We start from the raw sequence: 25396 nt of genomic DNA on the forward strand, positions 1-25396 counted from the left end.
AGCTGGCGCAAACTGGGAGTGAGCGCAGCCCTGCAATGGGGAAAAGTGGGTGCTTGCTCATCCCAAGCACAGGGTGGGTCGAGCCTGCTGTTTGGCTGAACGTGCACCAGCCACAGACCTCTTGGGAAGCCACACACACCACACCATGGTGCCCGCCGCTCATTGCTTCCAAGGTTACACCTGCAGTAGAGCTGGTGCCGGAGCCGAGGACGCTGATCAGGGACCACTTCAACGGTTCCCAGGTTGTTCAGAGTTGCCATGCCATGCCATGCCATGCCATGCCATGCACGGTCACTACCTTGAGGTGATCGATTCCATCTGCATCTCCAAACCACATGCAACAATGTTTGGCGGCCACTGCCTCCCAAGCTCTCGCCCTTTGTGCAGCCGCTTGCTACTTCTGATCGAGACTGGCGGCGCCACCCGAAACACAGCAAAGACCCCCGTTTGTGCATTCACCATCACATCATAGTAACGTGTCGATGCAGAGCCGCGCCCGCGCTACTGGCTGCCGTGAGGGTGTCGAAGCGCTGATTCAAAGAGATGAAACACTGGACCGCTGATTAGCAAGTCATTTCACCCCATCACGATTGCTGGAGCCCGCTAGATCTAGGCCACCTCGATGGCATTGATGAAACAAGGAGTCGGCTCTCCTGCCCGCAACATTCCCTGGGCTCGTGGTATGCAGGCGCCGTGCACCGACTCGTGTGCACTTGCTTTTGTTCACTTGGGGCCCGGGCGGCGCAATACGATGTCATGACCTCAGCCGTGTAGGTGTTGTTTACTCTGGTGGTCCGCAGCACTTTATTTAACCCACGGAGCCCTCTGGTGCAAAGGCACCCCGTTGCATCCTCAACAAACCCCCCCTCAGTCACGAGTCATCATATTACGTGCGCGTTACTGAGAGCACCCAGAGGTATTGTGCGCTCTGGTGTTGCTGTGCCTTCCTCACACGTCACCATCAGCATTGTTTACAAAGGGACCCTTGTTGCCGCAGCCTCTAGCCTTGCAGCCCTGGAGACCAGCCAGCCTCGCAACCGGGCAACTCCCGCTCTGCCCCTCCCAGACCCCACGCGACACTGCTTGCTCTTTTGTTGATCTCCGCTCTTCTGCACCACCGCCTCCTTCCCGCCTGCCTGTCTGCCGCGCCGACTTTTCGCATCGTCCTCGCCGCTGCTCTCTGCCTTTCCAAAACCCACACTCGTTCCCTTGGCCAGCGCTTCCGCACGCCCTTCCCTGGGAGTCACCAGCACGCTGCAGCTCGCGTCGCCCTCGCACACCCGAACGAACCGTGCCCAACATGTCGTTCAACATTGACATGTCCCGCCGCAACAAGGAGCCCCGGCCGCTCAAGGACAGCGAACGCGCTCGGCTCGAGGAGTTTATCGACTCGATCCACTACTCTGCGAGATACTCGGACGATGAGTTTGAGTACCGCCACGTCCAACTGCCCAAGACAATGCTCAAGGCCATCCCCAAGGATTACCACGACAGTTCAAAAGGCACACTGAAGCTGCTTTGGGAAGACGAGTGGAGGGCAATCGGCATCACCCAGGTATGAAGACCCCGGCCACTCTGTGCATGATTTCGACTAACCTCCCCTCCCCTTGTGACAGAGTCTCGGATGGGAACACTACGAGGTACACGAACCGGAGCCGCACATCCTCCTTTTCAAGTATGTGGCAGTCACTCAGCCGGCCCAGGGCACCAGGGCCACAGGGCTTTCCTCTGGCAGCGCCAGCTAACCATTCCCAGGCGTCCTCTGAACTACCAGCCCCCCCAGTGAGCGCGCTCACCGCCATGAGAAGACGACTTGATATTCTCCCATTCGAGCGCACCAAGGTCTTCCGACAGACCTCACCACAGACCTGTATTTTATCACACTGCATAGCGAATTTGACGTATTTAATGATGGCGTCGACCATGCGACCGCCGCAACTTGTTCCCGGGAATCAAGTAAACCACAGAAGGACTCGAACCGGCATTGATTGATCGCTTCGTAGGCAGAGGAACCACGGGCTAAAAGCTGTTGCTTGCACCACTCTTCCGCTGCTCCACGCCAACCCGACTGCCTACCTAGGTAGTCAGCGCAGTTGTCGTCCTCGGTTGGTGGTCAGCCACACTGTGCGCATGCTACATGCATGCGCGGTCCTCCAAGCCGCGGAGAGGGTTCGAGAGCGAGTAAGAGACGGAATGGGACGAGAGTCGTGTGACGGCAGTTGCAAGGAATCTGAACCTAGCAGCGCAATCAGTCTGTATATAGTGATAATGGGCAATTTTATCTTATGCGGGCCTGGCGAGATCCTATCTTGAGCTTGGCATGATTCGGCTGAGATGATTGTGTGCTGTTTTTGTTTCTTGCTGGCAATTTTGAAGGTAAGCACGGTAGTCCGCACCGCTCGGCTGTTGGATTGCTCGTGTTAAGCTTCCAGTCCCCCGTGCAGGCACCAGAGATACCAGTTCTTGCTTGTGAAACAGCGCGGCTTCCGTCTCGATGTGCTCAAGTATCCAGTGATACTGCGTGAAACATGATGCACCATGCTGGCGAGTCGGTGGAATCTATTCCAGGGGTGGCCAGATGGGTCTGCCACGTGGGTGGAGGTGGTGGTGTTCAGCCGGCTCACCGGGCTGCAATGTCTTCAAGTTTCCGCGAAACTGACTAATAAAAGGATTACCACCTCAATCAAGACAGCGAAACCCACCCTCTGAACGGCTACTGCCGGTGGTGGAGGTGGTGGCACATCAGCGGCGCCCAGTCGCCACTTGTAGCGTGCGGAGGAGCCGAAAAGAACACGTTCCATCGAGCGGGTGAGCAGGGTGTCGTACGAGGCACCATACCATGCCACTATGAGTCCGTCACAGCAGCAGGACAACTTGCAGACTTTGGGTCGCTGGCCAGCTGCTAGCTCTCAGAACTATATAACTGTCCCCGTCGCAGAGTCTACGATGGGATTTTCGAGCTACCATCAACCGCTCAAAACCAGCAGGAAATACAGTGCACCTGGGCAGCTGCATAAGCGGACGCTAAAGACGTGTCTCGAGCAAGCAGGTTCAGTGCCAGCGAGGTTACACGTCCCGATTTAGCGACGGCCCACTGTGACAGTTCGCAGGTTCTCGAACCCTGACTTGACGCTAGGGGCGGCGCGGCTGGTGGCGTTGCATGGAAGGTGCGGAACACTGCTGGCCTCATGCACCCTGTCTGTAACAAGCTTGTGTCCTCCTTCCCAAAACTGTTCCCTACTTTTCCTATTCGACCTTCTTCCGTCCTCCGACACACACCTGGGCACTCTCGACGATACCACTCGACAGGACCTGCAGTCTCGCCAACCCCCCAGCGGATCCTTCCTCTTACGGACACCTTCCGTCTGTCCTTGGCTGACACCTAACGCCCAAGTGACTTGCCTCGGCCCCCCTGCTCCGTCCTTCTAGGATCTCTTGCCGACCTGACAAATCCGCCCAGCTTGTTTGCAAAGGCCACGATTACACCCCCCGGCGTCGACGCCCTGCGTCATAAGACGAACCACCCTCCCCGCGCTGGAGCTACATTCTGTCCTTACACCATGAAGGGCGCGGCGCACCTCTTCTACCTCAGCCTCTTTGCTCTCTGGGGCCAGCAGCCTGTCCATTGTCAGAGCCACGCTCACGATGAGGCCTGCGCAGTATGTCGCCCTTCGCCTTACTTCTCGCTCTTTGTTACACCCTGACCTGTGCCGCTGCCACGACTTCTCCACCCGTTGTCGACACGGCCGCCACTGCCCAGCAATGTGACCATCCTAATCAGACATTCTCTCAGATCTCTCCGAAAGCCATCGTTTCGGACGCATGCGCCTCGTACTCGACCCTCGAGAAGCTCAACCGCAGGGTCAAGCCTGCCGTCGATGACCTGACCAAGAACACCGACTTTTTCGCATATTACCGCCTCAACCTCTTCAACAAAAAATGTCCATTCTGGAACGATGAGAATGGCATGTGCGGCAACATTGCCTGCGCCGTGCAGACTCTGGAGAATGAGGAGGACATCCCGGAGACCTGGAGAGCCAGCGAGCTGGGCAAGCTGAAGGGCCCGCACGCTGAACATCCTGGCAAGAAGGCCCAGGAGGAGAAACCGTTCCGACCGCTGCAGGGTCGTCTTGGCGAGAACGTCGGCGAGTCTTGCATTTTCGAGTGCGACGACGAGTGCGACGAGCGTGACTACTGTGTGCCCGAGGACGAGAGCGCCAGCGCCAAGGGGGACTATGTCAGCCTGGTACACAACCCAGAGCGCTTCACAGGCTACGGTGGCGAGGGCGCCAAGATGGTCTGGGACGCCATTTATAGGGAAAACTGCTTCATGAAGTCTTCATTCCCACACGCCTCAAAGCTGGGTGCGCAGTCGCTCCCGAATGGTCCGGCTGCGTTCGACTTCCGGCAAGTCCTCAAGGATGCAGATCGCAAGCAACTGGTGGAGCAGCACTTGCAGAACCCCGACCTGACACTGACCGAGACCGCTATGGAGACGGAGGACGAGTGCCTTGAGAAGCGGGTTTTCTATCGTGTCATCTCTGGTATGCACGCCAGCATCAGCACCCACCTCTGCTATGACTTCCTCAACCAGTCCACTGGCGAATGGCAGCCAAACGTCCAGTGCTATATTGATCGACTGCACACGCATCCTGAGCGCATCTCCAACTTGTATTTCAACTACGCTCTCGTCACTCGCGCAATCGCGAAGCTTGGGCCTCAGCTTTCCTCCTACACATTTTGCACCGGCGATCCGGATCAGGACGCGGCTACCAAGGCCAACGTCCTGGCTGTCACCCAGGGAGCCGCTTCTGTCCCCGAGATTTTTGACGAAAGCCTGATGTTCAAGAATGGGGAGGGCCCGTCGCTGAAAGAAGACTTCAGAAATCGCTTCCGCAATGTGAGCCGCATCATGGATTGTGTCGGCTGCGACAAATGCCGCCTTTGGGGGAAGATTCAGACCAACGGATATGGAACAGCGCTCAAAGTGTTGTTCGAGTTCGACAATGACAGCAAAGAGATTCCGCAGCTGAAGCGTACAGAGCTCGTTGCTCTTTTCAATACTTACGGTCGCCTCAGTCATTCCATGGAAGCCCTGAGCAAGTTCAGAGACTTGGTTGATATGCCAGCTGAATCGCAGACCCAGACCAAACCTGTCAGCGATGAGACGAACGTTGCAGAGCCGTTGGCTGAGACAAAGCCAGATGGCGAGGCTCCCGTTCAGGAAGATTGGGAGGAGAGGCAGGAGGAACATCCGCGCCGGCCAAAGACGGACGACGAATCGTCTCACAATGACGCCACCGAGGAGCTTGAGCGAATCATGAAGGTCCTCAAGTTTATCTTCAAGGGCTGGTTCAACGCTCCAAAGACATTGTGAGTGCTAACCACAACGGCCATCGGCCACTAACTGTGCGACAACTTGACTAACTTGAACACAGCTGGTACATAATATCGACCGAATTTCGGCGTTTCGGCCAGGGCTTCCTCGGCCTACCTGTCTCTCCAAGGAGCTGGAAATGGGGCCTCGACCGCGAGGCCTTTGAAGATCTGTGAGGGCGGGACCCAGTCAAGAACTACTGTGTTAAGAGCGAAGCGATGCGATAAAATTCTCCTTCTCGCAAGCATGGCAGGACATGAAAGTACTGCGTGGCGTTTTATGATCACCATGGGAACAATAAACATTTTCGGGCGTTTTGGAGAAATAACAAATTGAGGCAAAAGATTGCCAGAAGATGCTTGTTTATAGGAGGAATGAGACGAAAAGAGGAGTATGTTCATAGAAGTCTCCTGGTCTCTTTATAGAAACGAACCAAGCACATTACTTTTCCAGGCACGATTTGGATCTGGTTGGATATAAGTTTTTTCAGACTATATCCACCAGCTCTGATGACATTACTTTCACGGGCCGAGTGCCATCCCTTGTCTTGCCACTTCGGCTCTGAGTCACACACAACCATGCGGCAAGGCTGCGTGATCCAATACAGGCCATGATTACAGCGGTATGCTGGTAATGACATTTCCAACCTTGAGCTTGATGGCGTCAATGTCAAAGGTCATTCGCCTGAGCCTCGCTGCGTGACTGCCCTGAGATCCTGCGGCTGAACTCAAAGGTGGTGGGAGAGAGGACGTGTGGTGGTGGTGGTTGTTTTGGGGATCACCCTCGGCTGCTGCTGCTGCTGTTGCTGCCTTGTTGCTGTCGTCGAGCGGAGGCAGTAGACCAGCTGCGGCCTCCTCCGCGGTGACAGCTCTGATCCGAGGCGTCGGGATGGCGGGCGACCATGCTATGGAGACGTGGAAGGCGTCACGAACTGCCGCCTTGCTGGCTGGCGTTGTTGATGGTGGCCCTCCCCTTCCTTCTCCTCCTCCTCCTCTACCTGCGGGGTTCGTTGCGTAGAGAGCCGGCTGGCCAAACTCCGCAGCCAGGGCGTTGAATTGGCCCAGGAGGGCTTGGAGCTCTGGGTTTGTAGTCGTTGGCCCCCAAGCAGCTGGTGTCTGATCTTGCCCTGCTGCGTCGTCGTCGTCGTCGTCCCCCTTGGGTAGTACTTTGTCCTCCGGGGACTGTGCCGGGCGCGGGCGCGTGGTGGCGCTGGCGACCTTGAGGACGAGAAACGACCGCTCGCTCTCGCGCGTGCGGTGCCAGTACACGCCGAGCACGTGAAGCCGGAAGGGCCCGGCTATGCCGCTGCGGGCGACGGCTTCGCGGGCGCCGTCGAGGAAGGCGTCCTTCTGCGCGGTCTGCAGCGCGAGGGGGCGGGAGAGGCTGATGTGGAGTGGCTGGGGGGCGCCCAGGTCTGAGCTGAGAAAGGAGTAGACGGGTACTGCGCCCGTGCTGGCGGTGTTGCTGTCGGAGGCGGCGGCGGCTGTGGCAAGCCGCCTGGTGATGCGGGCTACGAGGCCATCGAGCAGGGCACGGTCCGAGTCTGTGGGCCGGACGTCGATGTAGAGATGGGATGGCCAGTTGCCGACCTTGTGGGGGTTTACACGCTTGCGGCCCTGGTGCAAGGAGGGGTCGTCGACGGTGCTGACGCGCACAGTCGAGGCGTAGAGGTCGTGGAAGGCGGCCGGCAGTGGTGGTGGTGGTGGGGGAGGCTTGGTTCTGGCGGTGACTGCCGAGGAGGAAGAGGCACTTGTCCTGCGCCTCTTTGCGGGTGTGGACGAGGCCGAGTCTGAGTCTGAGCCTGAAGAGTAATCGACCAGGCCCATGGCTCAGTCGTGGCGGCCGGTCAGAGGTCAAAGTAACGTGGTGGTTGTCCAGGGAGTCGGGCAAGTCTGGTGGTGCAGCCTCCGTCTGATTTGATGGTGCACGGGGCCTGTCTTTGTTTGGGACAGGGCCCCATCCTTAGGGCTGAGACACGAGACAGCGGCGCTGCGGCTCCGCACCATCCCATCCCTTTGCCGCTCAAGCAGATTGATGGCCGTGCTCAGGCCCCGGGGACTAGTGAGATGAGATGATGTGTCGCTGCCATATTAGAGGTGGCCGTGCAGGCTTCTGTCAGCTCACTGGGTGCTTCGATCACTTCCAACGGGCGCCCATCCGGGCCATTCTCGACGACTAGTCAGGTCGCCGCCAGGGATAGTTGCGTGACCAGGCACGTGGGATCGTTTCGGAACTGATCAGACGTTGCCATTGACTCGAACAGTCATCTCTAGGAGATCACTGCAGACCCGATGCTCTGGTCTGGTCTGGTATGTTGTGCATGCCGTCTGGTGAGGGTGACGCGTGGTGGGCTGCGTTGCCGGCAGATGCGGCTCTGCAGGGTCTCGTCTTCCCCCACCGCATGACGCAACGGCCCCAAAGAGCCGCGCTGGGCACCACACCACCGCTGTCTTACATCATCCGCACCGGGGGCCAAGCGCTCTTTACGCGTGGCCCGCCGTGCATGACGTACCGCCCTCCAGGGCCCTCGAGCTCTGCTAAGTACGCTACGTACCTCATGGTACCTTACGGTATGTCCTGCTGCTCCTGCTGATCAGCAGCCCAAATGATGCAGGCAGGGTCTTCCTGCACCCGTCCCTTCAGGCCCTGCCTGCCTGCCTACCTGCCCGGCTGCCCAACCAAGCCAAGATAAACGAGCTGGCCCAGTCTCGGCTGCCTGCGTCACCCTTGGGTCTTTCATCCGATCCTCCCGATCGTCCCTTCCTGTTTCTCTGCCTGCCCTTTATCCTCTCAAAAGGACGCTCCAGCCCGGCAGCCGCTCATCTTCTCCCTTCTCAACCTCCTTGGAAGCCACACCCTCTTGCATCGTGATTTGGAAGCACCAGACCTCAACGCAGCACAGGCTCCGTCTTACCACAACACAGCCATGTCCACAACACAGACAATGGCGCCCGCCAGGCCCCTCGAGCAGATAAAGCGCGAGACCAAGGCTGCCAACCGCGCGCCCCATCTCCGCAAACAAAACTTCACCGGCACAGACCAGATTGACATGCTCGACGATGTCGGCATCGGCGGCGCTTACCACCACGACGGGCCCTACGACGCCACTCTGGCCTCCCGCAACCGCGACAAGCGCTACGCCCCGGTAGAGGCCGTCAAGGAGACAAACATGGCCGCCCTCCGCGCCACCCCGCGCGAGCGCATCCAGGACTCTCTAAAACACCATGTGCCCCTCTCGGGCACCGCAGAGGTGCCCCCCGGCATGACCGACCGTTTCGGCCGCGTGCTCGACTTTGAGGAGGGCGACGACCTTATGCGGGACTCAGACGCCCCAGGCGGGCCCTACGCGCGCTACGAGCACGTGGTAAGCCGGTCCTTGGGATCCTGATCTGTCGGTATACACTTAAACTAACGAATCCCTGTGGCAGCCGTACCACCCAGAGGATCTCAAGGGCAAGGGAGAGCCATCCTTCACCATCGAGCGGGATCGGAAAGCCCGCAAGCATGCCAAGTCAAAGTCCATGGGCTCAGCCAACGGCACCAATGTCTACGAGATGCAGCCCCAGGCGGGCAGGGCATCCGCCTCCGGCAGGGAGCAGCACCCCGGCGAGGTCGGTAGGGGCGCTAAGAACGGCACCACCCCCATCACTCGGCAGCGCAGCAGCTCCTCGGGCGCCTTTCCATCAAACTCTCGCAGCTCGCCACTCGGTGCAAGTGGTAGTGGCGACCTTTCCCGCAGGGCGTCGACTAGCAAGCGGCTCAGCGGCGGGCTCAAGCGGACATTTGGCAGTCTGCGCAGGCGACACCATGCAGAGTAAAGGCGTGGTGGCCCGTCGGTTGGTTGGGATATTGCGGTGGTGGTTTTATGCGACAGACGATAGTCGCTAGCGAGAGCTCAGAGCGCGTGCTTGCAGATTTTGTTATGTTTCTTTCTTTTTCTCCCACGAGCCATGGACCGAGTGCAAGTCCCAATGCGGAGAGACTTCAGTGCCAAATTGAACAGGCACTTTCAATCATGCAGTCAGTAGCCCAAGAGATACCATGATACTTCATCTCCAAGGATCTGCAAACAGCGCGCACACGTCCAGCATCATCACAAGCAAGAGAATGAATGAATGACCCGACACAAATGATAAGTCTCAATATCGTCTATAATGAACATCCACTTCCCCGGAACTTCTAAATTCAAAGTAGCCATAAAACCCCCGCGCGCGCTTTTCCACAACATCACAACGCTCAGAGATACCCCAGCCCAGCACCGCCCAGAACCTCTCTCAGCACCTCCCTGACCTCGTCCACGCCGCCGCCGAACCCGACACGGCCCGCAATCTCGGCCCGACGCCCAGCCCCAAGCTCATTCCATCGCCCCAGCATGCCCGAGGGGGAGACATCCACGATGCTCCGCCCCACGCTCGCGTCGACCGCCGGGGTGGACACTTTGCCCACCACCCCTCCAGGGTTCGCGGGGTTGCGGTACTCCTTGGGGTTCAGGCCGCAGTAGAGCGGGAGAGAGGAGGCCAGCTGCGTCGAGAGGAATGACAGGCGGCGGTATTGCGGCTCCGAGAGGGCCGCGAGAGTCGACAGGACTCCGGTCGGGGACGAGAAGAGGATGACTGATGGCGGCGGCGGCGGCGGGATGGTGCCGTTGGTGGACGGGAGGGTCTGGGACTGCAGTTGCAGCAGGTAGTCCGACGTTGCCGGCAGCGTGCGTGGGAGGAGCCTGCTCCGTGTGGGCGGGTGCGCGCCAGCGGAGAAGGTCGTGCGGTGGAGGAGGAGATGGCCCTGCAGGGACTTGGGATCTGTTTGATGGCGACGGGCATCCGCACTCGTTAGTGACTTGTACTTTGTTTGGTTGCGGGACATGGGAGTTTAGGGTAGAATGGTATCAACTCACGTTCGGGATCAAACTGCAGGACGTGGACACCACCGTCCGAATCACACGCCACAATGAAGAGCTCGTCGCCGTCAGGCAGGAAGTCGACCGTCAGCACCTCGAGTATCGTCGCGCTCTTACCGAACAGAATCATCTTGTACGGCTCTTCGGTGTACCCCGTGAACCAGACACCCTTGACAGCGTCGGCCATCAGGCACAAGCCCGTACCCTTGAGCTCGCGCACCGCCGTGACATAGCAGCTCATATCCATGAATGCCACGGGCAGCAGCGACCCGTCCTCCTTGAGGCCACGCACCATGCACTTCTGCCCTTGAGCCACGAGCATGAGACCCTGTGTGCCGATCTCGGACAGCGCAGTCACAGCGCCGCGTGGAATGTCCTCCTTGGCAACGAGCTTAAGGCGCCGGTTCGTCTCGGGCCGGCCAGGCTCCGGGATCACCTCTACCACATCGTAGACTATCACCCGGCCCTTGATCGGCAGGTCCTCGCCCTTGGCCACGGCCGTGCCGACAACGAGCAGGTTCTTGCGCTCATGGGTCGACTCGGAGACCTCCAAGTTGAGCGTCTCTATGCACATGACTGTCTCGCACTCCTCGAGCTCCACGGTGTCGATAACGGACCAGTTCGTGGTGCTCAGCAGCTTGATCACACCCCTGGGTACCGTGGGCTTGAACACGAGGTCCTTCTCGTTCTGCCATTCTCGGTGGTAGTCGTCCTCCTTAGGCAGCTCGAAAGGCTCGGGAATGTCGCAGCCCACTGCGAACGTCTCAGACGTTGGGTGATGCGCAATCGAGTGCACGTCCGCCTGGAGTGAGAGCTTCGTCAGAGACATGCCAATGTCGGCATAGGTGGTGTCTCCGTTTGGAATCTGCGCCACACGTGCGACACCCTTCATGTCAGCGTAGATGAAGCCATGCTCGCATCCTTCCGTGTGGAAAGCGCTCATGCCACGGATGCCACGTCCTTGGAGGCCTATGACTTTGGGCACAGACTTGGCAGTCTTCAAGATAAACCTCGGTGAATCGCCAGGGATAAAGACGGTCGTGTAGCCGGCAATGTCCTGGCAGCTGCGCATAGGCAGGTTCCTCTTTGGCTCATCGTCTTCTTCGTCCTCGAGTTGTTCTGTGACATTCGCAAAGGTAGGATTTGACAGTTTTTGGAAGTGAAGGTAATCAGACAGCTCCTTTGCGTCTTCGGATGGGACACGGAAAGCCTGATAAATCGTAATGTCCTCATTCTCTTGCCGAACCTGTGGATTGTTAGCAGGTGGAACTCCGGTACACTAGAATCATAGCTCAACTCACCAGCAAGTACGGAGAGACATAAGTTGAATCTCCCACGTCTGCCACCAGTATTTCCTTCAGGTTCTCTCTCGCTGTGCCTCGCCTGGCTGTGTAGTTGGCCGACAAAATTGGCGGGACGAACGAGAGGCCTTCGGCGATATATAGGGGTTTGCTAATGTCTGGAAGCGAGTAAACCTATATCTGGTTAGTAGTCAACTTGTGCGAAACCAACAACGACAGGCTTACATATAGAGCGCCGATTTTGCTCAGGAGAAACATGACAATGTTCTCCCCAGGCTTGAAGCCACTCTGTGGCTGTTTACTTGAGAAGACACCCTTGACATCGTCATAAAGGCATCCAGTAGCCCACTTCGTCGTGGCGAGCACACTTCCCGAGTCCTTCTCCAGTTCTTCCAGCTCTAGGTCGGAGTCGATCTCGGCAATGAAGACAGAGGCGTCCTCGCGAACGAGCATGATGAATGGATCAACGATGCTTGCGCTCTCCACGCGGGGCTCAGCCCCCGACTCCTCATCGAGCATTGGCAAAATCTGACTTAGGCCAAAGTCTACGCAGGCAGACGAATGAGTGCAATGTTCGCCGGACGAGCCTCGTCTGATGGGGAAGACTTACCTCCGTCGTACACATGGACCGCAGTCTTAAGAACCTGGATGATTCGTTGCCGCTGACCAATGGTTCCAGCCTCGATAGTAAGTCCCGCGGCAGGCTCGAACTCGGTTCCGGTTAGGGCCTCGAAGCCGGCGCCAGTCAAAGCATATACATCGGACGTCTCGTAACCGTCCAGGTCGACCTTTGACACAATCATGTACTTGTCATGCTGCGCCGCAGCATCTGCCTCTGCACCCACTATCCCAGTGCCCTTCTCTCCCTGCATCGACTTCGGCATGGGCTTGTGTGCTGAAACTGTCCAAAATCCTCTGGCCTCTGGGAAGTCAAAGCGTCCGATCACGTTTGGTTGGATCTGTCGATTGATAATGGATACGGCACCGGACGCGCCACGGCCTGTAGCACAAACAAGGCTGAGGTCACTTCGAACACCTTCAACATTCGCCTTCTCGACCTCACTGGAGGGCACCGAAGTCTGCCCAACGGTGAAGTTGCGGATGGGTGCAATACTGACGAGGCGGTCGTGTACGCGGAAATGCAGTTGCCCACTCTTCGCTCCACGCACAGCTGAGGAAGGCGTCTGTTTGGTAGTGGCTGATGATTCACCGTACAGATCATCATCATCCTCCAGATCTTCCAAGTCCACATCGTCCATATCAATGTCTTCTGCAGCCTCCAGAATCGCCCGCGCCTTTCTCTTGCCGCCTGGAAGCTGATTCCGTGCCCAGCCGATCACCAATGAATCTCCACTTTCGCTGCCTACGAACATGGCATTCTTTGCGACTCTGCTGAGTGTTGTCGCTGATGTCTGAACGATGGAGGCCCCCGCCTCGGGAGACACCATTTGTACGTGGAACCCAGCAACTGTACGGCCGTCAATCTCGAACTTGAGCAAAGCTAGCCGGCCATCAGCCAGAACTATGAGCAGTTCCCCCGTCTCTGGAGAGAGGTTTTCCAGTTCGCAGCCCTCTAAGCGCAGGTCCAAATCAGACTGGTCATTGAGACTGAAAGATGTGGATTGCTTGGCGAACGGGTTGACCCCAACCCCGTGCGTCTTGCCAGATTGGTCGATATGCACCATCTCATTTGCGCCTATCAGGAGCGCGCCTCCCACAGGCGCAGGCAGGGCAATTATGCGGAACAAGTCTTGTGGCAGACCGGTGACTGATAGGATGGTAGTGGAGGCCTTTTGCTGGAGATCCAAGGTGAATACCATGTAGATGAGATGGTCTTTGCGACCTAGCACGGCCGATGGGGCCATGGTAGAGAACAAGATACCAAAGGTGGGCTCGCGGTACTCATGGAGGAAAGTGAGATGCACAGGATGAATGAGGCTCGGGTCAAGATTTGGGAAGCGCAAGACAAACGAATTCGAAACTGGTGTCTCTTGAGTATTGCTAGCTCCATTCGCAGTGGCTGTGGCCTGCTCCTTGACCGGTCGTGGCCCATCCAATTCTTCATCCCAGTCGTCCATCTCAATGTCCTCATCCGCCGTCGCGAACTGGATGATGGCGAGCTTGCGGGGGCCGAACTTGAGAGCAGCACAGCGGCTGCTCGGGTCCGCCGTGAGGATACTGGCATAGTTGCTCAGTGGCGCCTCCCACGGGCTGCCCTGGAGGTCGTCTTGCTCGTAATAGTGAATCGAGGTGGTGTAGAGGGAGTATTTTTCCGGATCCCACCCCACCATGCTGAGTTTCGCGTCTCTGAAAGATATCAGCAGCGCCTCTCCACCCGACTTGGACTTCTGTGTCTTGATCCGTGCAAGGCCCGTCACGGTACCCGTCAATGGGTATTCGGCCACCAAAACCAGTTTTGTGTATGATGACCGGTCGGCGCGCACTGTCATCGAGTCGCCACCGAGGAAAGAGGTCTCGAGACCGTCATCGTCGGTCAGTCGGCTGTCGTATGGCGCATTGTACCGGCTCGCGGTCTGTGTCTGTGCGTCGTGCGTATTGTCGAACTCGGCCGAGACGTTCTTTGTGCTGAAGATCTGGAGGAGGGAGGCTTTTGCGACGACGAGGTTGTTGCTCTGGGGTGTGAGGAAGGGCAAGACCACAGAATGGGAGACGGCCGTCGGTGGCGTCAGCTCCGAGTAGCACTGCATGATTCCTTCGACGCTACCGAGGCATCGCCGGGAGGGGATGTTGCTGCTTGCGATTGAACTCGAGCGGCAAGCAGCTCTCGTGAAGTCGAAAGCGAAGCAATTTTAGCTGGATGTCTGCGGAACGCGCTTTAGCGCGGTTCAGAGCTCCCAAATGGTGCAGGTGCATTCGAGCTCGAGGTCGACAGGGTGGGGGCGGTTCAGGGCCGGCCCTGCAGAACTGCCAATCGGGTCCTGACATTCAAGCTGTCGCCAGGCACAAACGGCCTCCATGACTTTTCTGCTTCTGCACATGAACAAAAAGGTCGACAAGATCTACACGTCGACGGTAACAGTGTCACGACCATCATCTAAATTGAACCCGGCTGCTCCTGCAATGGGATGCCCGCTGCTAGTATCAACTGTCTCCCGTCTGTGATCAGTCGCGCGCAAGATGCCCGCTCCCTCGCACAGCCTCCCAGATCTTCTACGCCCAGGAGCCCCGGACGGCACTGCTGAGACCAGGTAGCCGGCATCTACGGCCTCTCGGGTACCATGGCTCCCTTCAACTTCTTTGACCTTCCACCAGAGTTGCGGGCCGATATTCTCGGGCACCTTGTCGTGTTGCCAGCACCCATCGACATCAACCTGTTTGGTACCGGCCCCCCAATTCCTGCGCTGGGTCTGTTTCTTGTCAGTCTCCAGATGTATCGAGAGGCATCCGAGATATTCTACATGGAGAACGAATTCATCGTTGATTCCACGACGCATCGGCTACCCCCTGAGCTGATTCGCGATGGCGGATTCCTAAGCCCGCAAGCGCAGGATACCCGCAGACGAATCCATCGATTGACAGTCGACCTGCGCCGAGTGGGTGGCATCTTTGAGAACTCTCTGGCCCCAGCCCTCAGCGATATGACGCTCTGCGGGACGCTCAGGTATCTCAAGATCCGCCTCGACCTAGTTGCACCACCGCCTGTGTCCATGCTTGGTCGTCGAGGTGGCCCTGCGACGGACAAGGCGCCTGATCTCATGACTCGCAGCCCGTGGCAAGCACTCTTTAAGCTCCTTGACGATCCAGACCTCGAGCATGTCGAGGTGTGGGCAGGGAGCGAGCACTACGCCATTTGGTGTCCGTTCCATGAGACACTTGGCGATGAGGAGAAGCAGGACTATTCGCAGCCGCCTGTCGTCGTGGCAAGAGTCAAGTCTCAGCATTGGATAAAGCTGGACTGGCGTGCTATGGTCAACACCTATGGCCGTGGTCATAAGATCCTTCGTGTTGGCGATCGCTTCCGATAGAGGCAAATCCATCTGCATGTCTCGAGAATACTTCCATGCTGGCTCTTGCGGAAGACAGTGACTTGCCAAGAGACAGCTCAGTTGCTGATCAATACAGCAGATCGGCAACAATTCTGCCACCACGAAACACTGCATATCTTGGTTTCACGTACGTAGTTCGGAACTTACTATTCCAAGCAAGATCTGCGCAACGAAACAAAATGTCTCCGCTCGCCCAGCTCAATTCGGCGGAGACTGGACCCTGCCGTCACTAAACACGATGCAACATGAAATAATTCACCATCTTGCAAGTCCTCGTTCCCCTTCGAGGCAAATGCACTCGACCACGACGCCGTTAAATTTACTCTCTTAAGCGTGACGGTGGTGATGACCACGGCCTTCCCCTTCATCACCGTCTCTAGCATAATCACTGCTGCCTACAATAGCTTCAGTCGACATTCAGAGAAGGTCCAGACAGAAGCTACTAGGATGGGAATTTGACCAGCAGAAGAGCTTTAGCATGTGATGCCGCCTAAGCAAGTGGGAAAGATAGGTAGTCACCGCGGTCTTGCCAGCACTATGGGCGTTCAGTAAATCATATATGAGCCCCCGACCATGTCGCTCGATATATCTTCATCCAAGTTCGTCCACAAGCCCAGAAACTGGCCGTTCTCATCGCGGTTTGCTTCCCGTCCCGAAAGCGTATGGTTCTTGTCGTCACGCCAATGGTCTTCTTTCGGAACTTGGCCTGCCAGCGACTCCTTCAAACTCGGTTTGTCGTCTCTGAAAGGATGCACGTCCGCATGACTGGTCCTCGCATCTACGGCCATCCTGTCATATGCGGAGTCGGAGCTCATAGAGAAGCTGTAAGAATCGCTCAAACGTCGCACTGAAGTTGACATTACTTCGGTCTTGTTCTTTGGTGATCAAGTCTCGTGGCCCAACTGCCAGGGCAATCTCCATGTCCCTTGAATTTCCCACAGTACAGTCATTCAGGGCAGCATCCGTAAAGTATCTAGCATTTCTTTAAGTCCAACCGAGCGGCACGTTTACTGGATGTTAGACTTATAGAACCGCTAAACTCATAAGCAGACAACGCGTACTATAAGGAACAATAACGTTTTCGTGGCGTCTCATATATAGGCCATGTTCTCGACTGAGTGCTATGTACCATACGGTATTGACACATTCGGGTCACGGGTGACAATCCTTGGCTTGGGCACTATGCTAGTTAACATCGTTTGACTCGTTCTCTCTTCTATCTCTCTTTGGACTTTCCTGTTCTGAAGCATTTTTCTACAGCCGTATCAGGGTCCAGCTACATGAACATCCAATTGCAGTTGCGTCAACTGGGCTCAATGGCGAGTTCTCTACTCATAGCACACAGCCTGCAAAGCGCTTGTTTGCGGGACTCAACACGTCAGAGAAACTGACCTAGCGAACCACCAAGGAATTTCGGGCCGGTGACAAACAAGACGGTCATCAAAACCCATGACCACGACTCGGATCACGCGGCGTCCTGGTGAGCATTCTCAAGGACGATTGGGCATATCATATCTGAGCGAGTAGTTTCGACTGATCGGACCCCCCCGGACGTAAGACACGTCAGATCCGTCTTCCACCACCAAGACTGGTGCTTATTTCCTTGAACCCAAAGTCCGCGCACGCGAGATGACAGCTTCGCCCGGCGCCTCCGAACGATGACTTTGTTGGCCCTTCGCCGTTGCTTTCAAATCCAGACGGAAGCCCCCCCCTGGTGTTCTCCGCCCGCGGCCACATCCTCCGGCGAATGCACTGATCGAGCTCCGCACCAAAAGTCCTGCTGCAGTGACTGCCCCAGTAGGGTACGGATAGAGCAAGCAATAATTCGAGGGGGCCTTGCGTGCATGCGTGCATGCATGCATGCATCTTACTGACCAAAAAAAAAAAGGTTCCAGCAATAGCCACCCCATCTATCTATCTCCATGTCAGAGAGCCCTCCTCACCGCTATCGAGTCCAGGCGCAGATCCAAACGTGACCCTGCCGAGGCTTGCATATCCCATTGCCGTCGCAGTGTAGTAACTCTGAGCTGCAAAACTGGAGCCCAAAGCCACAGGCAGGGTCCTTTTCAAACAGTTCGGTTGCCAGCCAGCCAGCACAGGTCTACTGAGAGAACTCGGGCCAATTACAACCCTGAGCCCCCCACGCCGCGCTGGGTTTGTGGTCGTGGGCGTCCGCCAGGTCGCGCGCCTTGTTGCACCCACCACCCTGCAGTAGCTTCTGGGTTAGTAGGGCAACAATGCCGTGCCGTTCTGCAGCCGCCTTTGTATGAGGAAGGACTGCTTGTCCATCTCTCTCTCTCTTTGCACTGCACTAATACAAAGTGTCATTGTCCCACCAAAACGTGACAGCCCGGATCTCCGGGGGCAAAGCAAGCTCTTACCATTCCGTAGGTGTATCTGTACATCACGCAGGTCCGAATCTCGTTACATCAACGCCTTAGCAACAGCGGCCGTTGCCGAACAAAGGTCCGAGAAAGCCCAGGTTTTCATGGTTCATTCATACAAGGGCATCCCCCCGAGCAGAAACGACCCATCGTGGCTTGCTCCCCCTTTTCTGCACTGTCTGGTCAGTTCGATACGCGCACCAATGACCTTGCGACTCAAGCTGCTCTTCCTCTTGTAAGAAGGCAGTGTTGGTCATACGATGCCAGACTGGCCTGGTTCCTACTGCATTGTCATTACTGCAAAGAATTTTGGTTTCGACACGGCAAATAAAGAAGCTACATCCGTGGGGAATGAATACGCGCAGTGGTTTCTTGGCGCTCAAAAGACATGGACCGAGATCAGCATATGTTGGGGCATGGATAGACACGAAAAACGCGGGCAACATGTTCTTTGATTGTTCAGCTGATTGGGTACTATCCTATGCCGTGTTGTAATTACAGCGCGCCACATGCGGCTATTGCTGTTGTGGGCTTGTCTCGCTGATCTTATGTGAACCCCACGCTTACTTGGCCCCTTGGTCGTCCGGTGGTGGTGGTGGGCGCGGGCAGCAGCAGAACTTTGGGCGTACTGGCTGGCCTCCCCTACTGTAAAGTGTGGTCCTTGGGGGTGTTCCAGGCGGCGGGTGACCCAAGCTTTTTTGCTTTGTGAAACCCCGAACCGACCGTCAAGCTTCAGTGCATCACCGTCCCCCGCCAGAGCCCTGTCCCCTCCCCCCACACGTTGCAGCCAAGCACTGGGATCGTCATTGGCAGGAGAGAAGGACACCGCTTGCCGTGCTTTTGCAGATAGTCTGGGATTCCCAAACCACCCGTCGTTCCAGGGCATTTTTCTTCTTTTTCTTTTGGTGTTCTGTTGTGGGGGGACGCCACCCTCGCTCTTTCGGCGCTTCTGAGCTCTTCTCAGTGGGAACGCCGAAAACCTGGTGTGGGCTTGGCCGTAGACCAAAGGGTGTTTGTTGCTCGGTGTTATTATCTGACGCTGGAGTGGGTTTCTCTCTTCTCATGATGGTCTCCCCCGCCATGGCATACACGCGATGACGTTGGCGCACTCCGTGCATACACCGACGTTCCCCCTCTGTTTTTTGTGTGGTTTGATTTTCGTGTCATCCCCCGTAACATAGAATGAAGGGGAGGAAAGGAAAAACGTGTGTGCAGACTAGAGTGAGAGAGAGGACGAAAGACTACTGAAGGAGAATAATGCCGTTGATGTTGATGTCGACGAGGTGGTGAGAAGTGGGGGGAAGGGTGCCTCATTCGGTGACGGCGACCTCGTGAAAGTCGTCCTTGTGCTCGTCAACGTGCTCGCCCCAGTGAACAGGGCCCAGCTTGAGAATCTTCATGCTGCCGGCGCTGCTCAGGCTCGAGCTGCGGCGCGCCATGGAGGTCGCGGGCTTGATGCTTTGCGAGGACGGGTACGAGTTGGACACGGCGGGCGCCAGGGACAGGAAGGTCCTGGGCATGGGCTCGATCTGGCGGAAGCCGTGGTCGTTCTCGGCAGACATTGTTGATGATGGGAGTGGAAGTTTTGCGTGTGTGTGTGTGTGTGGACGACGGGTTGTTGGGGATTGAAGATAGATGAATCTCTACTCAAGGGGAAGGACGGATCTTGCAAGATGAAAGTGATGTTTGTTCTTTCCTCCTTCGCTCTTTCCTATTCCACAACACGGGGGGACAATGGAAACCTTTATACACTACATGGCATTTCACTGACTAGCCCCGAGTGCCATTGGTAAGCGTTCTGGCAACATCACCCCTAGGGGTGAGATGGCGCGCACGCAGATAACCGAGGGCCCAGAGAGGAACATCTGGTGTTGCATCTATCTCTCTCTCTCGCTCTCTGTGGCGCGGGCGGGCGGACACTCCCATAGAAAACCCACACCTGATCCATCCATGCGTCAGGGTGGCCTTGCCTTGCTTCGGCTCACGCCCCCCGGAGGGGCGGAAGCTGCTGTCCCCGCTAACTGGCAAGTTCGACGGAAACAAAGAAAAAAAGAGCCCCAGGGGCATGTGACGAGACACGACACCTTCTCCCGCCGCTGCCGTGCGCCCAGGTGTCGAGGAACTAATGCGCCTTGCACATCGCAAGGTGCCCGCGGCCCACCTTGCTTCCTTTCTGACACGCCAAGGGGAGGGAGGGGACCCGGCTGCCTGCCTGCCTCGAGCTGGGTGTACCCGCCATAGGCGCGCGGTGGAACGTCTTCGCACAGTTTGACCTCTCTGCGAGACGTGTTTTGAACAGCACGGCCCTCGCAGGTTATTCTTAGCATTTCTGGGATGTGAATCCCGGAGTCTTCTTTTTCTTGGGCTTGTTTTGAGTCTGTAGCCGTCTGAGGCTCTCGTTGAGATCGCCATGTATCCGTGAATAGCCCAGACGTGTCCTGTCGCGCCAGGCCAAATGGCGTGTTCCACCAGCAAAAGGATCGAACACGTGGGGGCACAATTGGTGCCAGACGGCCAGGCAGCATGTGGTGGGCAGCCAAGCGGATGGAAAGAAGGTGGCAGCCACTTTGATATCAGAGCTCCTTGGAGGATGTCTGTGCAGCCATGTCCCTCGAGCTCGCTGCTGTACAACGTCAAGCCCACGCCCGTTCTTGAATGTTAGGGACGTTGCTCCCGCACAGAGCGACGGCGCGGGCCAGCCTCGCGTGTGTGTACAACAGAAGCGGTCAGTACCCACTTACCAACCCCAGAGGGAACGCGACATGCTGACCCCGCCGAGACAGCAATGTTGAATATGCTCCCAGCAACCTCACGAGAACAGACATCAGGAGACGACGTCGCCCTGTGGAGACCATCGACACGTGCCACGCCTGCTTCATCGAGCAGCCACCTTGTCAAGTCCCGGTGGCTTCCCGATTTCCCCAGATTGCGAGATCTTGGGGGCTCCAGCGCCAGGCGTTGCCGAACGCCCGCTGCGCAACCCTATTGGCCACACCCTGGCAGCACTACGGGAGAGCCCGGAGCGGCTTCCCATCAGACGGGACCGCGAAAATCTGGGGTAAACCCGGCCCGCTGGTTCCTGTTTCCTGTTGACCCGAGCTAATGGTTATCCGGGGGCGGTCTTGGCTTGCTGGTGGGCTCTGGAGACGGACTTTTCTGCCTCGACGGTGGCTGCGCTGTCCGGGGGGCGGGGATCGCTCGCCATATATATGGCTCAGATGTTGCCCTTCTTGCCAGCCAAATCCCCAGTCGTTGTACCGTGTAGCTTTTGCCCCCTTTTCTGGATAGCTACCATGGATATTGGCGCGGTCGTTTGGCGTAGCGACCAACAGACGACCGTACTTTCGGAGTGTTGGTCAGAGGTTGCTCACTAGAAGAGAACACTGTCGAGTTTGTGCTGGTTGAGCTCAAGGGATATCGTCACAAGGCAGTCGGATCGCGTGCCTATTTTGCGAGGCCTTTCAAATGTCGGGTGAACTGGCCAAGCCCAGTATGCCTGACATCTGGTGATATTGCCTTGGGCAATGCGTCCAGTCAGAGTGTGTCCACCCAAATTTCCGTCGTGGTAGGCAATGTGTAACTCCGAGCACAGTCAGGCAGGAACGCAATATGACTTCGAGGACCAATAGTCACGCTGCCGGACGGCCTTCGGTAGATGACGGAAGACCTCGATCTGCAGAAGCTTCTTGCGCGATGGTCAAGTGCACAATCGCACCCTATGGCTGTCCACATACAAAGTGCAAAACAGAGCCTCTCTGAGCTGGAGATGCTGAATCTGCAGTGGCCCAGGCATTTCAGCGTCTGAGAAGGCCCTAAGAAGCGCATGTCGCGCGTCGTCCACTCAACCGTGTCGGTCCGTCGCTCCGCGAACTGGAAGGATACCACGATTGTTGCCTGGCAGGGTGAGGCCACACGCTGTGTAACGATGGGCGCGGAGGTCGTATGCTCGTCACGGGAATCAGCACTCGTAACCCATAACTAATCTGCACTGATGATTAACTTACACTATCGAAATCGGCTTTGTAACCTTCCTACAGGATCTAATGTCGTTTCTGAGGTTGAAGGCTGACGGAGTTCGGGCTATCCAGGAGCAGTCGATCCAGAGTGGATTATGTACCAAAGCTTGAAGAACTCGCGCGAGTCTCACTGAATTCGATCGATTGATGCGGCATTGTAAATCGGCGCCTGGATAGCCTTTAGATGAGCATCAGATCGCCTGCGTAACGCGAGACTCTTCCACGCAAGCCGCGTTCCCTGGCTAAAGGCAGCGATCCAGCCACAGTGCATGCGGCCAAAACGCGGATGCAGATGCATGAAAGGCCAGGGTAAGCCGTCACACAGCAGAGCCAAGTACAAATTTCTGTAGTCGGTGCTCAACCCGGACGGCGTCCAAGAAACCCTTTGTGTGTGCAACCAGTCCAAGTAGAGAGGTCTTGGGAAGCACGAGGGCTTTCGTGCCCGGTGTCGTCAGCGCCGCTGCAGACTTGCCGCAAGGCTGTGGCAATATCGAGTGCACTTTGGCTCTGATTGTCATGGATGGTGATTTGTTGACAAGCTGAACGGATGCCGGGTCGACCGGTCCAGAATGTGGACCATACTCGTATGTAGGGGCGCTTCACACTGCCCAATTGCGGTCGCAGAGCTTGATCATAATGTTCTTTGTATAGCATGTTGACTTGGCTTTCCGCTCCAGGCAAGTGCTTGAGCACCCGCTTGTCCGTCGCCTGGCTGGCATGACATGGCATGGTATGGCAAATGGTGTGTCAAGCCCTGGCTGACAGCGTGCTCGCTGGCTGGATCATACTTTCGAGACGTGCGAAGCACGAGCAAGTAAGAGCGGTGAAAAGGACCGTCACAGGTTGTCACCGGTTGTAGCAAGCGTGCTCGTGCAAGGAAGGACCTGAACACCACCTCGCCGGAGGCAGACCGCACCAACGTCCGAAGCCGCAGCGCTTGCGGTGCTGGGGCCAGTCGTATGATTGGCGGCCAACAACTTCTGATTCAATCACCTTGCATGACAGCACACTCGCTGGACTCAAGAGTGACCGGTTTGGCTTGAGGAGCTCTCGCTGATATAGAAACCCGGTGTGATTCGGAGCAAGACTCGATAATTCCGGTGTGCTCGAGCAGCTTTCCGACCAGGCCGCCCTCACATGACATGGTGGGAGAGTGCTACCCATAGAGCGCCTCTTCCTGAGTCAAGAGTCATGGTCTTTTCCTCCAAAGCGCAGTCGATACACAATTTCTTGCGGCATGAGGCGCAACCCAGAGCATTTCACATGACCATGTGCAAACCTTGCCCATGGACATGCTTCTACTCGTGTCCCACTAAAGCGGGCAGGAGCATTCATGAACGCACTACATTATGCATCTGTTGATGCAAAGAACCAATGGGCAGTCGCCCGGAAGCTCACGAGGTGCTAGCCATCTTGAGCGATGTTAATTGACACTCCCGACCCGGTGAGTCTCTATGATCTTAGCAAGTGACGATTGTGACATATGGATAGCGGCCTCGACATCTTGAAGACTCAGGTTTCTCCATCGTCTGCAACAGTCCCACAAGAGTGTTACACTCCAAAAGGAGAGATCAGGCCTGCATAAGTGGCCGCATCGGCAGTTGTCGATGTGCTTGTGCAGCTCGTCGCAGAACACCATAAAAATGGCCATTTACGACTTCTTCCTGACGCTTTGTCAGATACTGCGCCTGCCAAGGACATCACGCACTCTACTGGGGGAAAGTGCACCGAGTCACAGCAGGGAGCCATACACACCGATAGCACCCATCAGCCACGTCGTACCCATGACCATCTCAACGGACAAAGTTGGGGACTCTTTGGGCGACATGGCGCCCTTGAGTGGGCAATGCTACGCTGGGCTGAGAACGCAGTCTCCGTGCTTGGTACTGGCATAGAACCCTGGCTGCCAGAAAACCAGGATTGCGGCCACCCTCAGGCCCTCTACATGATCGTATTCGATTCGACGCGGAGATGACCGACACTCGCGCTTATCCATGTCTGAAAACCGGCAAGCATCTGTGTTCATGTAATATTTATCAGTGCCGAATAGTCATATGAGGCATGTGAGGTGTGCATGGGCTTGTCGCTGATCGTTTTAGTAGGTGTCTGGCGTGTGTTGGCGCTGCGAACCTTTCTAGAATAGGTGGTGTGCCACAAATTAGAATGAGAGGAGTTCTGGCACGTCGTGACGACCAGGATGATCGAAGAATGCAGGGCTTGTCACGCAGTTCGGCCCTTGTCGCAGGCCACGAACCCAGGCGGCGGTGCTAGTCCTCAACTTCAAAAACGACGAAAATCACACGCGGAAAAATGTTACCCTCGGGCTTGGTGGGACAGGCGATGGCAGCAAATCGGGGGATCAGGAGCTGAGCTGAGGGTCGAAGTACTGTATCGATTCACCAAGTGCCAGAACTCAAGGCCGCGTTGTCATTCCCATGTAGACCTCGACTGGATCCGATGTATCATCGTGTTGAGCCAGCGACGGTGGTGAAGACAGAAAGAGGACGCTCACATGGCCTTGGCACGCCCACTCGCACATCAGCAACGTGTGGTCCTTCATGGCTGCTTGATTGCGGGATAGCAGACACTTCCGGGACTCAGGGTCACCGTGGCGGCTCCCGGTGATCAGGTGGCCAGCTTTGTGTAGAGAGGTGTAGACATCGCCAGGGGCCGCCCGCAACCACTTCGACAATGATGCTGGTACGACAGGCGGGCCGGCCTTCATCATGGGTGCCCATGTGCTGGTGGAAGCGTTCGAAGGTTCTTTGGCGAGGGAGGGCACCTGGACTCCTGCGAGACCTTGTCGTGCGGCGGATGGGCACCACGGCGAGAACAGGTGACCGCTCGAACCAGACTGGGGGGACCATACACCATCCTGGGCGGGCTTCCAGGGCTGGCAGCCGTGGATGGCGAGAACCAACAAGTCGGGTTGGCTCCAAGCAGGCCATCTCGACCCTGCGGACTTGAGTGGCCAGCATCCTTGTGGGCAGCCCTCTGTTTGCTGGGAAGGCACGACCTCAGCTGGGCGCGGGAGCTCCAGCTTCCTCAGGCATCCGGGGCTCGGCCTTTCCAGGCAAACGGCCAGATCCTCCAGGACCGACATCGCACACTTATTGCCATGTTCTCCATGCCGCCGCGAGGTATGCACGCTAGCTTCAGCACGATGGATTCGATAATAAGCAGACCCAGTTGAGTCGATCGACAAGATTGCCAGGGCCGGCATGTGCCCAGCAATTGGGACACGCAATGTTGGCCCGCCGGCTCGTCTCTCCATCGTGCCGGCATTGCTGGTCACCCAACTTGTCATCTCGCAAGCTTGCTCCATACCATTCCATCAACCCCTGGATGCTTCGCAAGACCAGTGGCGTCTATTTGCCGCGCCGGGCCCGCCGCCAGGGCTACCGATGCTCGAGG

At 56.9% G+C, this 25396-nt stretch overlaps 7 protein-coding genes across 7 annotated transcripts; 3 read left to right on the plus strand and 4 right to left on the minus strand.

The window, feature by feature from the left end:
- Window positions 1–1300: 1300 nt before the first annotated feature.
- Window positions 1301–5553, plus strand: B0I36DRAFT_247531 (oxidoreductin; the record flags this gene model as incomplete). The annotated part of the gene is made up of 5 exons (XM_046150318.1): window positions 1301–1555; window positions 1617–1675; window positions 3633–3663; window positions 3761–5373; window positions 5439–5553. 5 exons carry the CDS (start codon window positions 1301–1303, stop codon window positions 5551–5553), a joined length of 2073 nt encoding a protein of 690 aa, XP_046010233.1.
- Window positions 5554–5991: 438 nt separating this feature from the next.
- B0I36DRAFT_364638 (U6 snRNA phosphodiesterase Usb1) lies at window positions 5992–7203 on the minus strand (the record flags this gene model as incomplete). The annotated part of the gene is made up of 1 exon (XM_046159000.1): window positions 5992–7203. One exon carries the CDS (start codon window positions 7201–7203, stop codon window positions 5992–5994), a length of 1212 nt encoding a protein of 403 aa, XP_046010234.1.
- Window positions 7204–8303: 1100 nt separating this feature from the next.
- B0I36DRAFT_364639 (uncharacterized protein) lies at window positions 8304–9195 on the plus strand (the record flags this gene model as incomplete). Its single annotated transcript, XM_046159001.1, has 2 exons — window positions 8304–8741; window positions 8806–9195. 2 exons carry the CDS (start codon window positions 8304–8306, stop codon window positions 9193–9195), a joined length of 828 nt encoding a protein of 275 aa, XP_046010235.1.
- Window positions 9196–9468: 273 nt separating this feature from the next.
- B0I36DRAFT_138483 (CPSF A subunit region-domain-containing protein) lies at window positions 9469–14391 on the minus strand. The gene is made up of 5 exons (XM_046148331.1): window positions 12186–14391; window positions 11801–12120; window positions 11576–11749; window positions 10272–11520; window positions 9469–10176 (listed from the first exon to the last, which is right to left on the minus strand). Exons 1-5 carry the CDS (start codon window positions 14281–14283, stop codon window positions 9614–9616), a joined length of 4404 nt encoding a protein of 1467 aa, XP_046010236.1. The 5' UTR covers window positions 14284–14391; the 3' UTR covers window positions 9469–9613.
- Window positions 14392–14814: 423 nt separating this feature from the next.
- Window positions 14815–15561, plus strand: B0I36DRAFT_364641 (uncharacterized protein; the record flags this gene model as incomplete). The annotated part of the gene is made up of 1 exon (XM_046159002.1): window positions 14815–15561. One exon carries the CDS (start codon window positions 14815–14817, stop codon window positions 15559–15561), a length of 747 nt encoding a protein of 248 aa, XP_046010237.1.
- A 2122-nt stretch (window positions 15562–17683) lies between these two features.
- On the minus strand, window positions 17684–19528 carry B0I36DRAFT_364642 (uncharacterized protein; the record flags this gene model as incomplete). Its single annotated transcript, XM_046159003.1, has 2 exons — window positions 17684–17788; window positions 19295–19528. 2 exons carry the CDS (start codon window positions 19526–19528, stop codon window positions 17684–17686), a joined length of 339 nt encoding a protein of 112 aa, XP_046010238.1.
- Window positions 19529–24070: 4542 nt separating this feature from the next.
- B0I36DRAFT_432702 (uncharacterized protein) lies at window positions 24071–25085 on the minus strand (the record flags this gene model as incomplete). The annotated part of the gene is made up of 1 exon (XM_046162641.1): window positions 24071–25085. One exon carries the CDS (start codon window positions 25083–25085, stop codon window positions 24396–24398), a length of 690 nt encoding a protein of 229 aa, XP_046010239.1. The 3' UTR covers window positions 24071–24395.
- Between the last annotated feature and the right edge of the window lie 311 nt (window positions 25086–25396).

Source organism: Microdochium trichocladiopsis (genome assembly GCF_020744255.1).
Source record: "Microdochium trichocladiopsis strain MPI-CAGE-CH-0230 chromosome Unknown B0I36scaffold_7, whole genome shotgun sequence".
NCBI classification, from domain to species: Eukaryota; Fungi; Ascomycota; class Sordariomycetes; order Xylariales; family Microdochiaceae; genus Microdochium; species Microdochium trichocladiopsis.

What these genes read in the sequence shown, in the direction of transcription:
- B0I36DRAFT_138483 (XM_046148331.1), bottom strand. Translation starts at nt 14,283, where the DNA reads ATGCAGTGCTACTCGGAGCTGACGCCACCGACGGCCGTCTCCCATTCT. An exon ending in GGTCCATGTGTACGACGGAG is followed by an intron (nt 12,121 to 12,185) that starts GTAAGTCTTCCC and finishes CTGCCTGCGTAG; the next exon opens with ACTTTGGCCTAAGTCAGATT. An exon ending in GCAAAATCGGCGCTCTATAT is followed by an intron (nt 11,750 to 11,800) that starts GTAAGCCTGTCG and finishes AACCAGATATAG; the next exon opens with GTTTACTCGCTTCCAGACAT.